At 44.7% G+C, this 15,510-nt stretch overlaps 1 protein-coding gene across 2 annotated transcripts in view; it reads right to left on the bottom strand.

The window, feature by feature from the left end:
• Window positions 1-15,510, bottom strand: part of LOC134980847 (putative N-acetylated-alpha-linked acidic dipeptidase) — a 466,241-nt gene that overhangs the window by 267,081 nt on the left and 183,650 nt on the right. For both annotated transcript variants that reach the window (XM_063947838.1, XM_063947839.1), the window contains exon 8: window positions 2,110-2,195. In XM_063947838.1, the coding sequence (XP_063803908.1) occupies window positions 2,110-2,195 (86 nt within the window). The remainder of the gene's footprint in view (window positions 1-2,109; window positions 2,196-15,510) is intronic.

Here is a 15,510-nt window from a genome sequence, read left to right as displayed (position 1 = left end):
ATACATACATACATGCAAAAACACACAGTATACAGTGCATTGCATGCACACAGCATATATACAGTATACATGCACACAGTATACATACACACAGCTTTCATACACAGTACACATGAACATAGCATACATACATACACACACACACACACACACACACACACACAGCATACATACATATATGCATAGACACACAGTATACATGAACACAGCACACATACATACATACATACATACAAACATACATACATACATACATACATACATACATACATGGAGAGTGTAAGCAGCAACCTGCACTAGCTTCTCCTTATAATTTTTTTTTTAAATCGTCCATCAGGGGGCCAGGGTGGGTCGGTGGCCAGAGAAGGTTTCTAGGTACTCATTATAAACATATAGACATAACTATACAAGAGAGCGCAAGTAGTATAGTATAAAAACAATTTATTATCATAAAAAACCCCAATTGGTAAATTGATCAAACATTGGTATAATAATGGAACCACATCAAATAACTTGAACCATTGTATGTAGCAGCACACTGATATCCATAAACAGTCCCAATTTGCACGTGTTTGTTAATGTCCAAAGATTCCTAAATGGACAGAAATGTGGATAAATGTCCCAGGACCAATTAGTAGCTCACTAGATTGGAGGATATTTATGTGGATATGCAACTTGTTATAGGTACCAGCCTTTTTGATATAATGGAAATGTGTGCCGAAGTGAAGCTTTACACTCCGCTGGACATAAATTTAATGATCCTCCTCATCCATAAATTGCAGTCACAGCCCCCGTTGTTAATACATGTAATATCTCACCGCTGATGTCCTTTGTAGCAGCCGTCTCTTAAGCTCCAAACGGTGCAACCGTAGCAGTGACGATACGGGGATACGCTGCCAGACCCTATAGCACAAGGGCTGATGCAACGATGAGGGATGGCACTAGGAGACGGTGAGTCCCGGACTGGGACGACACAGCCGCAAGCAGCACAGGCGGTCTGAAGGTGATCTGTCCCTTGCTGGGACAGAGCGGCTGGAAACAAAACAGGTGGTCTGCAGGAAGATGAATCCCAAACTGGGACGGGGCAGCTGTCAGCGGCACAAGTGATCTCCACAGCGGCTGTACCGAAATTAATATAGCTGGTCAAACAATGGGTGATGTGGCTATCACCTTTACGCGTTTCTCCGACGTAGATGGCTGTCGGTTTCTTCAGAAGGTATTTCTAGGTACTCCCCCCGCGTGCGTGTATGTATACCAAGTTTAAACTAATTATTGTACTGTAGTCATCCCCTTTCCATTCTATTTCTTTAGATTGTCTACACTTGATTGAATGGAATAGATGCTTTTTATTTAAACTTTTTTTTTATTATCTATTGGTACTTTACAACTTGTGATTTTAGTATTGTGTTATTATAGCAACACTATAAATGATTATTAGTCAGACTTTATAGAACCTGGACTAAATCCAGATAGTATAGAAAAAACAATGATGGAATTGTGAGGCAGATGAGTAAAATTAAAAAAATAATTCTAATAATGAGGTTGTCTGTTGTACTGTATGTTGACAAATGAGCCCTAGTTTTATTAACAAGCCCTAACTATCTGCATCCAATGTTTCTCTGGACACAGAATGGGTACTTCATGGACACAAAAGGATGCCATGTAATATATATATATATATATATTTTTTTTTTTTTTTAGAAATATTGCTCTTTCTATCCTTTTTGACTGTTTCAGTTAAGAGACTCTAAGTATCCCTACACAGTCACACTGGTCGATACCAGTGAAAGATATGAACGATCTCGTTCATTAATGAAAGGCACCAGTGATGAACAATATCGTCCATATTAGCATGCATTGCTATGGAGCCGGTTGACGAGGGGAGTGAAGAAACTTCACTCCCCCCTGTCACCTCCCCCGCCACCGGGTCGCCCGTCTGCCGTATAGGCGGTCGGGCAGCTCGGCAGCGGGTCGCCGAGTCTGTAGGGCCCTTAACTGTAATTTGGGTATCATGACACAATGCATGCCAATGTAGATGTAGCACAAGTCAGTACCTGGATAAAATGTAAGAAAAAACCCAGTAAGCACATTGTTAGTTTTATTACTTACCAGGTTCATATTGTCCTTCAATAAATCCAAAGACATTCTTGATTGACCTCTGAACGTTATAAGATTTCACATAAAGTTTTATTTTACTGTAAATTAAATAAAAATGTAAAAATGTTTGAATCACTTAACTTTAAAAGTCATTAAGAATAAAATATAGGTTACTTTGCATAAAATGGCTATTGATATACTTCACAAATATATATATATTTATATATATATATATTGAGAGAGAGTAAGCTGTAGTGCCCGGCACTCCTGGTTCTGAAAGGTTAATTGCCTGGGTGCCCTCCGCAGCGGAGTATGTTTAGTAACAGATAAAACACTTAAACAACACACTGTAACTCCAAGTCAATCACACTTCTGTGAAATCAAACTGTCCACTTAGAAAGCAACACTGATTGACAATCAATTTCACATGCTGTTGTGCAAATGGAATAGACAACAGGTGGAAATTATAGGCAATTAGCAAGACACCCCCAATAAAGGAGTTGTTCTGCAGGTGGTGACCACAGACCACTTCTCAGCTCCTATGCTTTCTGGCTGATGTTTTGGTCACTTTTGAAAGCTGGCGGTGCTTTCACTCTAGTGGTAACATGAGACGGAGTCTACAACCCACACAAGTGGCTCAGGTAGTGCAGCTCATCCAGGATGGCACATCAATGCGAGCTGCGGCAAGAAGGTTTGCTGTGTCTGTCAGCGTAGTGTCCAGAGCATGGAGGCGCTACCAGGAGACAGGTCAGTACATCAGGAGATGTGGAGGAGGCCAACAACCCAGCAGCAGGACCGCTACCTCCGCCTTTGTGCAAGGAGGGACAGGAGGAGCACTGCCAGAGCCCTGCGAAATGACCTCCAGCAAGCCACAAATGTGCATGTGTCTACTCAAACGATCAGAAACAGACCCCATGAGGGTGGTATGAGGGCCCGGCGTCCACAGGCACAGCCCTCCATGTGCTCGCCAGAGGTAGCCTGACTGCCATTAGGTACCGAGATGAGATCCTCAGACCCCTTGTGAGACCATATGCTGGTGCGGTTGGCCCTGGGTTCCTCCTAATGCAAGACAATGCTAGACCTCATGTGGCTGGAGTGTGTCAGCAGTTCCTGCAAGATGAAGGCATTGATGCTATGGACTGGCCTGCCCGTTCCCCAGACCTGAATCCAATTGAGCACATCTGGGACATCATGTCTCGCTCCATCCACCAACGCCACGTTGCACCACAGACTGTCCAGGAGTTGGCGGATGCTTTAGTCCAGGTCTGGGAGGAGATCCCTCAGGAGACCAACCTCATCAGGAGAATGCCCAGGCGTTGTAGGGAGGTCATACAGTCATGTGGAGGCCACACACACTACTGAGCCTCATTTTGACTTGTTTTAAGGACATTACATCAAAGTTGGATCAGCCTGTAGTGTGTTTTTCCACTTTAATTTTGAGGGTGACTCCAAATCCAGACCTCCATGGGTTAATAAATTTGATTTCCATTGATAATTTTTGTGTGATTTTGTTGTCAGCACATTCAACTATGTAAAGAACAAAGTATTTAATAAGAATATTTCATTCATTCAGATCTAGGATGTGTTGTTTAAGTGTTCCCTTTATTTTTTTGAGCAGTGTAAATGAGTTATATATTACCTAGTAGCAGCCTAAAAAAACGCCTTTTTATACATATTATGTTAATTAATTAAGCTCTCTCTATGGGCAGAATTCAAATGTTTTTCTGACCGGCAGCCACTAGATGGCGTCGAACTGAGCTATTCTAATGTAGCTCCGTACGGGCGCAATTGGCTGACGGCCTCTACATTTCAGCTCGCACCCGCCAGGGGTGGCAAGCTGAAATGTGTGAAAAGTGATTCATTTTGGCATCCAAAATTTGTGATGTGGTCGCAGCGCATGCGCAGATAGATGAAAGCAGGCCTATCTGTATTTTTGCTAAATAAGCTGTAGCTGAAAAGCCCCCGAGGTGCCCATAACAACCAATCAGCATTAAGACATAATTTTTCAAGTACATGCTATAAAATAAGTGCTATTGGCTGCTATAGGCAACTTCTCTCCACCACTCTTTGCGCTACATGATACACCTCTCTCCGATTGACCCTCAATAAAAAAGAACAAAATGTGTTTGCTACAGTGCAAAAATCCTCTTTTGTTGTGAAACCTACCTTGATTTGCACTGGTGCATTTAGATTTCTGCCAAAGTGCTGGGGTCTAAAAAATATGGTGGCAGTATTTGGAAAAAAGTAGATGCTTGTTTTGGTTGGTACAAAAGGTTGGGCAGAGCAAGGGCATTATAAGCACATATTGCACATATACTAGTTTTGAGGCGCTGTCCAAAATGATAGAAGACATTAGTAGAATGATTTAAAGGAGCAAAGATGGCACATTTTTTGCAGAAGTCTTTGCAGAAGAAACTTATTTGCACACTGCAAAATCACTCAAAGCAAACTATAGATTCTTGCTACAGTACATCTTTGCCCCATATGCCATATAGCGGGCCTTGCTAGTCGTGCCTTGTTGTGCCACTGCCTGACGTTCTAAGTCGCTTAATGTAACAGAACATTGTAACATACTGAGGTGCTGAAAAGACAAAGACTATAATACAACTTTCTGTCCACTAGATGTCACTTTTCCTAAACAGCGCATGAATTAAATAACCAATGAGGCTTCTGTAGCACCAGTTGCCGATTGGCTGACAGAACCTGTCATTCACTACACTATACAGTAATACTGAACAGCGTTTTGTCATAAATGCAGACCTGCAGTTGACTGTGTAACAAAGAATTCAATCATGTGGTGCGTGCGTCCTTTGTTTGCTAACAATACGCTAAACCGCTTTGGACGTTGTATTCAACCCTTTACCGGACCGTCCATAAACTGTCATTATCAGATGTAAAAAACGCACAGGAAGTTTTTCTGAAAGACCGTTAATTTCAGGTTCAGTACTCTGAAAATACCCGCCTCCACTTTACAGTGCGTGTTGTTCCGCTCTCTCTCCCCCCCCTCCCCCCTTCCCCCATGCTAGGCCACCCAGCTGTATGTCTTATCCTATTCTTTTAATGAGATGTATTGTGTGCCTTCCAGCTGTACTTTGATAGAGAAGCACATTTCTCGGTACACTTTGTCCAATGTAAAAAATAAAGATTTAAACACACAAAATCTGTACTTGGGGGACAATGGGGGCTATGTCATTTGGTCCCTGTTGGGGAGGCACATTCTGTTTGCTGAAGTGAATGTGTGCCACGTACACCATATAAATGGTTTGCAAGGCATGGAAAATGGTATATTCAGGAAAGGTTAATTCCAGGAAAGGTGAATATGACAAAGGGAAGTCCAGCACATCAGAAGCGCTTGTCCTGCCCCAGTGATACGTGGTCATAATTTTTCCGTAAGTACTGTCACACTTGCCCCAATTTCCTCACAGTATATATTGTTAGTCTTAATTTTAGGCATAAATTAGGCTAAACTGAAGAGAATAGTAAAAGAAAACTGTTTCATATAATGTAATGGTTGGTTCTAAAGTGGTTGGACGTTTCATATAATGAGTTTTTTTTCTGAATAAATGTAATTAATCTGCAGTTGATATTACGAGTAGCACTTAACCATAATATTCACAAGAGTTTTGAAGATCTAATTTACTCCATGCAACAAGTATCGGTGTTTTGCAGCCATTATAGTATAGAGTAGGTTGGGTTCATATCTTTCAGTATCATTATGCCTTTGGGCATGTTATGAGTGAGTTTTCATCAGCTTATGTCTGGTTGCCATGGATACATGTTTGCTGCAGCAAACATCTCTGAGTAATTCACTCCTGGGCATTTAATTACTATCTGATATTTTTGACATTTTCCTTTTTGCCTGATTATTTCTTGCTGTTTCCAAATGGTCCTTTTTAACACTGTTTTCTAACAGTAACTACATAATTGCTACATACTGTAGTATTATTATTTCTAGCTTTTAATAATACAGTACCAGAATATTCCTCAGTTCAGTGGAGACAAACTAAACCCACGACACATAACAATACAATAATGAATGAAGTTACTTAATAGAGTTTAGAATCAAATCTTTTTTTAGATATTCATTCATAACAGCTATATAAAGTCTGAAAGGGCTAATTATAACCACAGTAAAAATACTGCTAGTGAACAATTTACATAAGTCTAGAATCCATTTACCTATTTATTTGTATGGGTGACAGTTATAGAAAGAAACTCATATAAAATAAAGTATTGGGCTTGGGCCTGCTGAAGCAGTGTAGCCACACCCCAAATATAATATGTCCAATAACCTCTTCAGCTTAGCCCAGCTTTTACCGATGTGCCCCAAATTTCACAACTCATTCCCCACATGGCATGGCCATGGGTCCACTCATACCAGGGTCTGACATTTCTCATGGCAGCCCAGCCAATGACAGTGAGCTTTTCCAAACTCTTTACAAGCAATAGACATTAATTTGACCAGTTTTCTCATAAGATAAAAATAACTTTAGCCATTTGTGATTTGCTTTGAAAACATGTGAAAACAATAAAGCAAGCTTTTAAACTGGTTACCCTCTGGCACTGCATTTGTAAATTAAAAAAATAAAATGAAGAAAATCGAATGCATACAGAACACTATGTACTAAATGCAGTTCACATGAGTCATACCCACAAGCAGTGCTTAAAGTGGTCCTAGACAGGGGGTGGAACTCATCCCCAACCCCCCCCCCCCCTTCCCATGCCTGTGCAATAATGAGATTGCATGTGCCTCAAAAAGGGGTGTGCTCTCAAAAAGAAAGGCGTGGTTACCCAATAGTATCCCCAATTCAAATTATGCCGCACAGTAGCATAATCTTAATCTCATTACACCACATACTAGTGTCTCTTATTCATGTTATGACAGACATGAGTGCCCCTTATACACAAAGCCCATAGTAGTAGCATCCCAAATACACATAATGCCCACAGCAGTAGTACCCCTTATACAATGCCCTCAGTAGTAGTGCCCTTTATGCAATGCCCACTGTAGTGGTAGTGACCAGTTATAGTGCCCTTATGTAGAGCCCATAGTATTGGTGCACCTTATACAGTGCCCCTTATGTCCCCAGGAGTGATGCCCCTTATTAAGTGCCCCCTCTGCAATGCCCTCATTAGTAGTGCCCCCAGTGGTAATGCCCCCGTGTAGTATTGCCCCCAGTAGTAATGCCCCCAATAGATATGCCTCCAGTCAGTAGTTATGCCCCCTGTAGTTGTGCCCCCAGTAGTTGTGCGTCCAGTAGATATGCCCCTGTAGTTGTGCCCCCAGTCAGTAGTGATGTTCCCCCAGTAGATGTGCCCAAAGTAATTGTGCCCCCAGTAGTTGCGCCCCCAGTAGATGTGCCCCCAGTTGATGTGCCCCCAGTTGATGTGCCCCCAGTTGATGTGCTCCCTCTAGTTGCACCTCTTACACACACTCACAAAAACAAAAAAATAAACACAATACTCACCATCTCCGCTCCTGCTTTCGGACCACTGCCCTCCCCCTGGCTGCCTGCTCCTCGGAACTATGGGAGAGGCGTCTCTCCCATAGCGCCACACATTGCCTGAGCTGGAAGCTGAAGCTCAGGAGCGGGCTCCTGCCTCCGGCTGCCGCTGAGGAGAAGGAGCCGGGCGTTCGCTGGTAACAAAATCTCAGTGGGTGCCGACATCTCCCTGGGTTATGTGAGCCAGAGGAGGCGGAACTAGTTCCGTCTCCAAATGTAACTGACGGAACGCAGTTCTGGCCCATTCCAGCTCACTTTAACCTCTGCCCATAACTGATACAGTATGTGCTGGATACATTTGTGAATGAGTTCAAATCTGTGGCAAGGAACATCACAGGGAGTGTGGGATATTCCTGGTAAAGATTAAACCAGCAGCAGTCTACACTGGTTGGGCCTGGTCTCCCCTAACAGGGAAAGCTGCAGTATGGGGTACTCTGTCATAGTATGAACCATCACCTTGCAGGGGATGCGTTTAAGATGCTTGCTGTCGGGATCCCGGCAGTCGGAATACCGACACTGGAAATCCTGACAACCGTCAAAAAGCAGACAACAGAATCCCAACAGTGTCAGGAGACCAGCGCCGGAATACCGATGCCAGCATCCCGAATGTAAGTATAGCAGGGGGGATGTTAGGGTTAGGCTGCAGGGGGGCCGGTGGTTAGGGTTAGGCTCTGTAGTAGGTGGGTTAGGGTTAGGCACCACCAGGGGGAGGCTAGGGTTAGGCACTAAGGGGGGGGGGGGGGGTAGTGTTATTTTACGGGAAGGGAGGGTTAGGGTAAGGGGGTAGGAAAGAGGGGGGAGGGACCTCGCCCCAGTTGGGAGTTCACACTTCAGGATTCCAGCTGTCAATCATACTGAATCCCCTAGCAGAGCTGTAGCCTTTAAAATAGGGAAGTGTGCAAAAATATGCGTGTCCCCCTCAGAGACAACCAATCCCATGCTAATGGACCCAGCAGAAAGGGATGAGTTCCCTGAAACCTACCTATTGTGCAATTATAGTTATTAAGCAAAATAAAGCAAAGTCATTTTTGAAATTAAAGTTGCAATAAACAAAGCAGACTAATTCATCAATTTATTACACAAACATAGGCCCTCATTCCGAGTTGTTAGCTCGCTAGATGCTTTTAGCAGCATTGCACACGCTAGGCCACCGCCCTCTGGGAGTGTATCTTAGCTTAGCAGAATAGCGAACGAAAGATTAGCAGAACTGCTACTAAATAATTCCTTGCAGTTTCTGAGTAGCTCCAGACCTACTCCTAGACTGCGATCACCTCAGTACGTTTAGTTCCTGGTTTGACGTCACAAACATGCCCTGCATTCGGCCAGCCACTCCCCCGTTTCTCCAGCCACTCCTGCGTTTTTACCTGGCACACCTGCGTTTTTTTAGCACACTCCCTGAAAACGGCCAGTTTCCGCCCAGAAACACCCACTTCCTGTCAATCACACTACGATCACTCGAGCGATGAAAAAACGTCGCTCGAGCTTGTGTAAATCTAGTTTTGTGTGAAAGTACTTAGCGCATTTTTGCAGTTTTTCCACTTAAACGCTGCACTGCGAAAATCGCCAGCGAGCGAACAACTCGGAATGACCACCATAATCCACTGGGGATTCTTGCCTACTTTAATAATATTTTCTCATATTTTATATTTTTAATTTATAATCCAAGCCATTTTTTTTCTTTCAGTTCAATGGGAAATGTTTATTTGCAATTTAAAAAGGAAAGAACATTTCATTACATTTTTATTGATGGGGGAAAAAAAGGTATGAATGCAGTGCAGATCCACATATGTCTATGGCTAATTCATTTGTATAACCTATTCATTTAAATTGTGCATCTACAAATAGTACACAATGCCATAGGAAGGGGTTATAAAAATATATGGTAAAAAAATTCAATACTGGTTAAACCATAATGTGTTTTCATAGACTTGAAAAGACTTCTTGAAATAAACTGACATGCTTTTGAACCAGTGGCGGAACTTCTGAGTGGAGGACCCAGGTGCAAAAATATAATTTGGGACACTTTCCTTAATCCCAACCCAAGTTCACAATATGCCACATGGCAGTGGGTGACAGGGAAAGGGTGGCAGCGTAAGTCAGAAGGAGGTAGAGGGTGACAACAGAAGGCAATGGGAGGCAGAGAGTAACAGCAGAGTGCAAGAGGAGGCAGGGAGTCACAGGGAGAGAGTGGGTGACAGGGAGAGACAGTGGGTGACAAGTAGAGATGAGCGCCTGAAATTTTTCGGGTTTTGTGTTTTGGTTTTGTGTTCGGTTCCGCGGCCGTGTTTTGGGTTCTAACGCGTTTTGGCAAAACCTCACCGAATTTTTTTTGTCGGATTCGGGTGTGTTTTGGATTCGGGTGTTTTTTTCAAAAAACACTAAAAAACAGCTTAAATCATAGAATTTGGGGGTCATTTTGATCCCAAAGTATTATTAACCTCAAAAACCATAATTTACACTCATTTTCAGTCTATTCTGAATACCTCACACCTCACAATATTATTTTTAGTCCTAAAATTTGCACCGAGGTCGCTGTGTGAGTAAGATAAGCGACCCTAGTGGCCGACACAAACACCGGGCCCATCTAGGAGTGGCACTGCAGTGTCACGCAGGATGTCCCTTCCAAAAAACCCTCCCCAAACAGCACATGACGCAAAGAAAAAAAGAGGCGCAATGAGGTAGCTGTGTGAGTAAGATTAGCGACCCTAGTGGCCGACACAAACACCGGGCCCATCTAGGAGTGGCACTGCAGTGTCACGCAGGATGGCCCTTCCAAAAAACCCTCCCCAAACAGCACATGACGCAAAGAAAAAAAGAGGCGCAATGAGGTAGCTGTGTGAGTAAGATTAGCGACCCTAGTGGCCGACACAAACACCGGGCCCATCTAGGAGTGGCACTGCAGTGTCACGCAGGATGTCCCTTCCAAAAAACCCTCCCCAAACAGCACATGACGCAAAGAAAAAAAGAGGCGCAATGAGGTAGCTGTGTGAGTAAGATTAGCGACCCTAGTGGCCGACACAAACACCGGGCCCATCTAGGAGTGGCACTGCAGTGTCACGCAGGATGTCCCTTCCAAAAAACCCTCCCCAAACAGCACATGACGCAAAGAAAAAAAGAGGCGCAATGAGGTAGCTGACTGTGTGAGTAAGATTAGCGACCCTAGTGGCCGACACAAACACCGGGCCCATTTAGGTGTGGCACTGCAGTGTCACGCAGGATGTCCCTTCCAAAAAACCCTCCCCAATCAGCACATGATGCAAAGAAAAAGAAAAGAAAAAAGAGGTGCAAGATGGAATTGTCCTTGGGCCCTCCCACCCACCCTTATGTTGTATAAACAAAACAGGACATGCACACTTTAACCAACCCATCATTTCAGTGACAGGGTCTGCCACACGACTGTGACTGATATGACGGGTTGGTTTGGACCCCCCCCAAAAAAGAAGCAATTAATCTCTCCTTGCACAAACTGGCTCTACAGAGGCAAGATGTCCACCTCATCATCACCCTCCGATATATCACCGTGTACATCCCCCTCCTCACAGATTATCAATTCGTCCCCACTGGAATCCACCATCTCAGCTCCCTGTGTACTTTGTGGAGGCAATTGCTGCTGGTCAATGTCTCCGCGGAGGAATTGATTATAATTCATTTTAATGAACATCATCTTCTCCACATTTTCTGGATGTAACCTCGTACGCCGATTGCTGACAAGGTGAGCGGCGGCACTAAACACTCTTTCGGAGTACACACTTGTGGGAGGGCAACTTAGGTAGAATAAAGCCAGTTTGTGCAAGGGCCTCCAAATTGCCTCTTTTTCCTGCCAGTATAAGTACGGACTGTGTGACGTGCCTACTTGGATGCGGTCACTCATATAATCCTCCACCATTCTATCAATGTTGAGAGAATCATATGCAGTGACAGTAGACGACATGTCCGTAATCGTTGTCAGGTCCTTCAGTCCGGACCAGATGTCAGGATCAGCAGTCGCTCCAGACTGCCCTGCATCACCGCCAGCGGGTGGGCTCGGAATTCTGAGCCTTTTCCTCGCACCCCCAGTTGCGGGAGAATGTGAAGGAGGAGATGTTGACAGGTCGCGTTCCGCTTGACTTGACAATTTTGTCACCAGCAGGTCTTTCAACCCCAGCAGACTTGTGTCTGCCGGAAAGAGAGATCCAAGGTAGGCTTTAAATCTAGGATCGAGCACGGTGGCCAAAATGTAGTGCTCTGATTTCAACAGATTGACCACCCGTGAATCCTTGTTAAGCGAATTAAGGGCTCCATCCACAAGTCCCACATGCCTAGCGGAATCGCTCCGTGTTAGCTCCTCCTTCAATGTCTCCAGCTTCTTCTGCAAAAGCCTGATGAGGGGAATGACCTGACTCAGGCTGGCAGTGTCTGAACTGACTTCACGTGTGGCAAGTTCAAAGGGCATCAGAACCTTGCACAACGTTGAAATCATTCTCCACTGCGCTTGAGACAGGTGCATTCCACCTACTATATCGTGCTCAATTGTATAGGCTTGAATGGCCTTTTGCTGCTCCTCCAACCTCTGAAGCATATAGAGGGTTGAATTCCACCTCGTTACCACTTCTTGCTTCAGATGATGGCAGGGCAGGTTCAGTAGTTTTTGGTGGTGCTCCAGTCTTCTGTACGTGGTGCCTGTACGCCGAAAGTGTCCCGCAATTCTTCTGGCCACCGACAGCATCTCTTGCACGCCCCTGTCGTTTTTTAAAAAATTCTGCACCACCAAATTCAAGGTATGTGCAAAACATGGGACGTGCTGGAATTTGCCCATATTTAATGCACACACAATATTGCTGGCGTTGTCCGATGCCACAAATCCACAGGAGAGTCCAATTGGGGTAAGCCATTCCGCGATGATCTTCCTCAGTTGCCGTAAGAGGTTTTCAGCTGTGTGCGTATTCTGGAAAGCGGTGATACAAAGCGTAGCCTGCCTAGGAAAGAGTTGGCGTTTGCGAGATGCTGCTACTGGTGCCGCCGCTGCTGTTCTTGCGGCGGGAGTCCATACATCTACCCAGTGGGCTGTCACAGTCATATAGTCCTGACCCTGCCCTGCTCCACTTGTCCACATGTCCGTGGTTAAGTGGACATTGGGTACAACTGCATTTTTTAGGACACTGGTGAGTCTTTTTCTGACGTCCGTGTACATTCTCGGTATCGCCTGCCTAGAGAAGTGGAACCTAGATGGTATTTGGTAACGGGGGCACACTGCCTCAATAAATTGTCTAGTTCCCTGTGAACTAACGGCGGATACCGGACGCACGTCTAACACCAACATAGTTGTCAAGGCCTCAGTTATCCGCTTTGCAGTAGGATGACTGCTGTGATATTTCATCTTCCTCGCAAAGGACTGTTGAACAGTCAATTGCTTACTGGAAGTAGTACAAGTGGGCTTACGACTTCCCCTCTGGGATGACCATCGACTCCCAGCGGCAACAACAGCAGCGCCAGCAGCAGTAGGCGTTACACGCAAGGATGCATCGGAGGAATCCCAGGCAGGAGAGGACTCGTCAGAATTGCCAGTGACATGGCCTGCAGGACTATTGGCATTCCTGGGGAAGGAGGAAATTGACACTGAGGGAGTTGGTGGGGTGGTTTGCGTGAGCTTGGTTACAAGAGGAAGGGATTTACTGGTCAGTGGACTGCTTCCGCTGTCACCCAAAGTTTTTGAACTTGTCACTGACTTATTATGAATGCGCTGCAGGTGACGTATAAGGGAGGATGTTCCGAGGTGGTTAACGTCCTTACCCCTACTTATTACAGCTTGACAAAGGGAACACACGGCTTGACACCTGTTGTCCGCATTTCTGGTGAAATACCTCCACACCGAAGAGCTGATTTTTTTGGTATTTTCACCTGGCATGTCAACGGCCATATTCCTCCCACGGACAACAGGTGTCTCCCCGGGTGCCTGACTTAAACAAACCACCTCACCATCAGAATCCTCCTTGTCAATTTCCTCCCCAGCGCCAGCAACACCCATATCCTCCTCATCCTGGTGTACTTCAACACTGACATCTTCAATCTGACTATCAGGAACTGGACTGCGGGTGCTCCTTCCAGCACTTGCAGGGGGCGTGCAAATGGTGGAAGGCGCATGCTCTTCACGTCCAGTGTTGGGAAGGTCAGGCATCGCAACCGACACAATTGGACTCTCCTTGTGGATTTGGGATTTCGAAGAATGCAGTTCTTTGCTGTGCTGCTTTTGCCAGCTTGAGTCTTTTCATTTTTCTAGCGAGAGGCTGAGTGCTTCCATCCTCATGTGAAGCTGAACCACTAGCCATGAACATAGGCCAGGGCCTCAGCCGTTCCTTGCCACTCCGTGTCGTAAATGGCATATTGGCAAGTTTACGCTTCTCCTCCGACAATTTTATTCTAGGTTTTGGAGTCCTTTTTTTTCTGATATTTGGTGTTTTGGATTTGACATGCTCTGTACTATGACATTGGGCATCGGCCTTGGCAGACGACGTTGCTGGCATTTCATCGTCTCGGCCATGACTAGTGGCAGCAGCTTCAGCACGAGGTGGAAGTGGATCTTGATCTTTCCCTAATTTTGGAACCTCAACATTTTTGTTCTCCATATTTTAATAGGCACAACTAAAAGGCACCTCAGGTAAACAATGGAGATGGATACTAGTATACAATTATGGACTGCCTGCCGAGTGCAGACACAGAGGTAGCCACAGCCGTGAACTACCGTACTGTACTGTGTCTGCTGCTAATATAGACTGGTTGATAAAGAGATGTCTATGTAACTATGTATGTATAAAGAAGAAAGAAAAAAAAACCACGGTTAGGTGGTATACAATTATGGACGGACTGCCTGCCGAGTGCCGACACAGAGGTAGCCACAGCCGTGAACTACCGCACTGTACTGTGTCTGCTGCTAATATATAGACTGGTTGATAAAGAGATAGTATACTCGTAACTAGTATGTATGTATAAAGAAAGAAAAAAAAAACACGGTTAGGTGGTATATACAATTATGGACGGGCTGCCGAGTGCCGACACAGAGGTAGCCACAGCCGTGAACTACCGCACTGTACTGTGTCTGCTGCTAATATATAGACTGGTTGATAAAGAGATAGTATACTCGTAACTAGTATGTATGTATAAAGAAAGAAAAAAAAACCACGGTTAGGTGGTATATACAATTATGGACGGGCTGCCGAGTGCCGACACAGAGGTAGCCACAGCCGTGAACTACCGCACTGTACTGTGTCTGCTGCTAATATATAGACTGGTTGATAAAGAGATAGTATACTCGTAACTAGTATGTATGTATAAAGAAAGAAAAAAAAACCACGGTTAGGTGGTATATACAATTATGGACGGGCTGCCGAGTGCCGACACAGAGGTAGCCACAGCCGTGAACTACCGCACTGTACTGTGTCTGCTGCTAATATATAGACTGGTTGATAAAGAGATAGTATACTCGTAACTAGTATGTATGTATAAAGAAAGAAAAAAAAACCACGGTTAGGTGGTATATACAATTATGGACGGGCTGCCGAGTGCCGACACAGAGGTAGCCACAGCCGTGAACTACCGCACTGTACTGTGTCTGCTGCTAATATATAGACTGGTTGATAAAGAGATAGTATACTCGTAACTAGTATGTATGTATAAAGAAAGAAAAAAAACCACGGTTAGGTGGTATATACAATTATGGACGGGCTGCCGAGTGCCGACACAGAGGTAGCCACAGCCGTGAACTACCGCACTGTACTGTGTCTGCTGCTAATATATAGACTGGTTGATAAAGAGATAGTATACTCGTAACTAGTATGTATGTATAAAGAAAGAAAAAAAAACCACGGTTAGGTGGTATATACAATTATGGACGGGCTGCCGAGTGCCGACACAGAGGTAGCCACAGCCGTGAACT

The sequence above is a fragment of the Pseudophryne corroboree genome, chromosome 12, assembly GCF_028390025.1.
Source record: "Pseudophryne corroboree isolate aPseCor3 chromosome 12, aPseCor3.hap2, whole genome shotgun sequence".
NCBI lineage: Eukaryota > Metazoa > Chordata > Amphibia > Anura > Myobatrachidae > Pseudophryne > Pseudophryne corroboree.
This window is presented reverse-complemented; position numbering and strand designations above follow the sequence as displayed.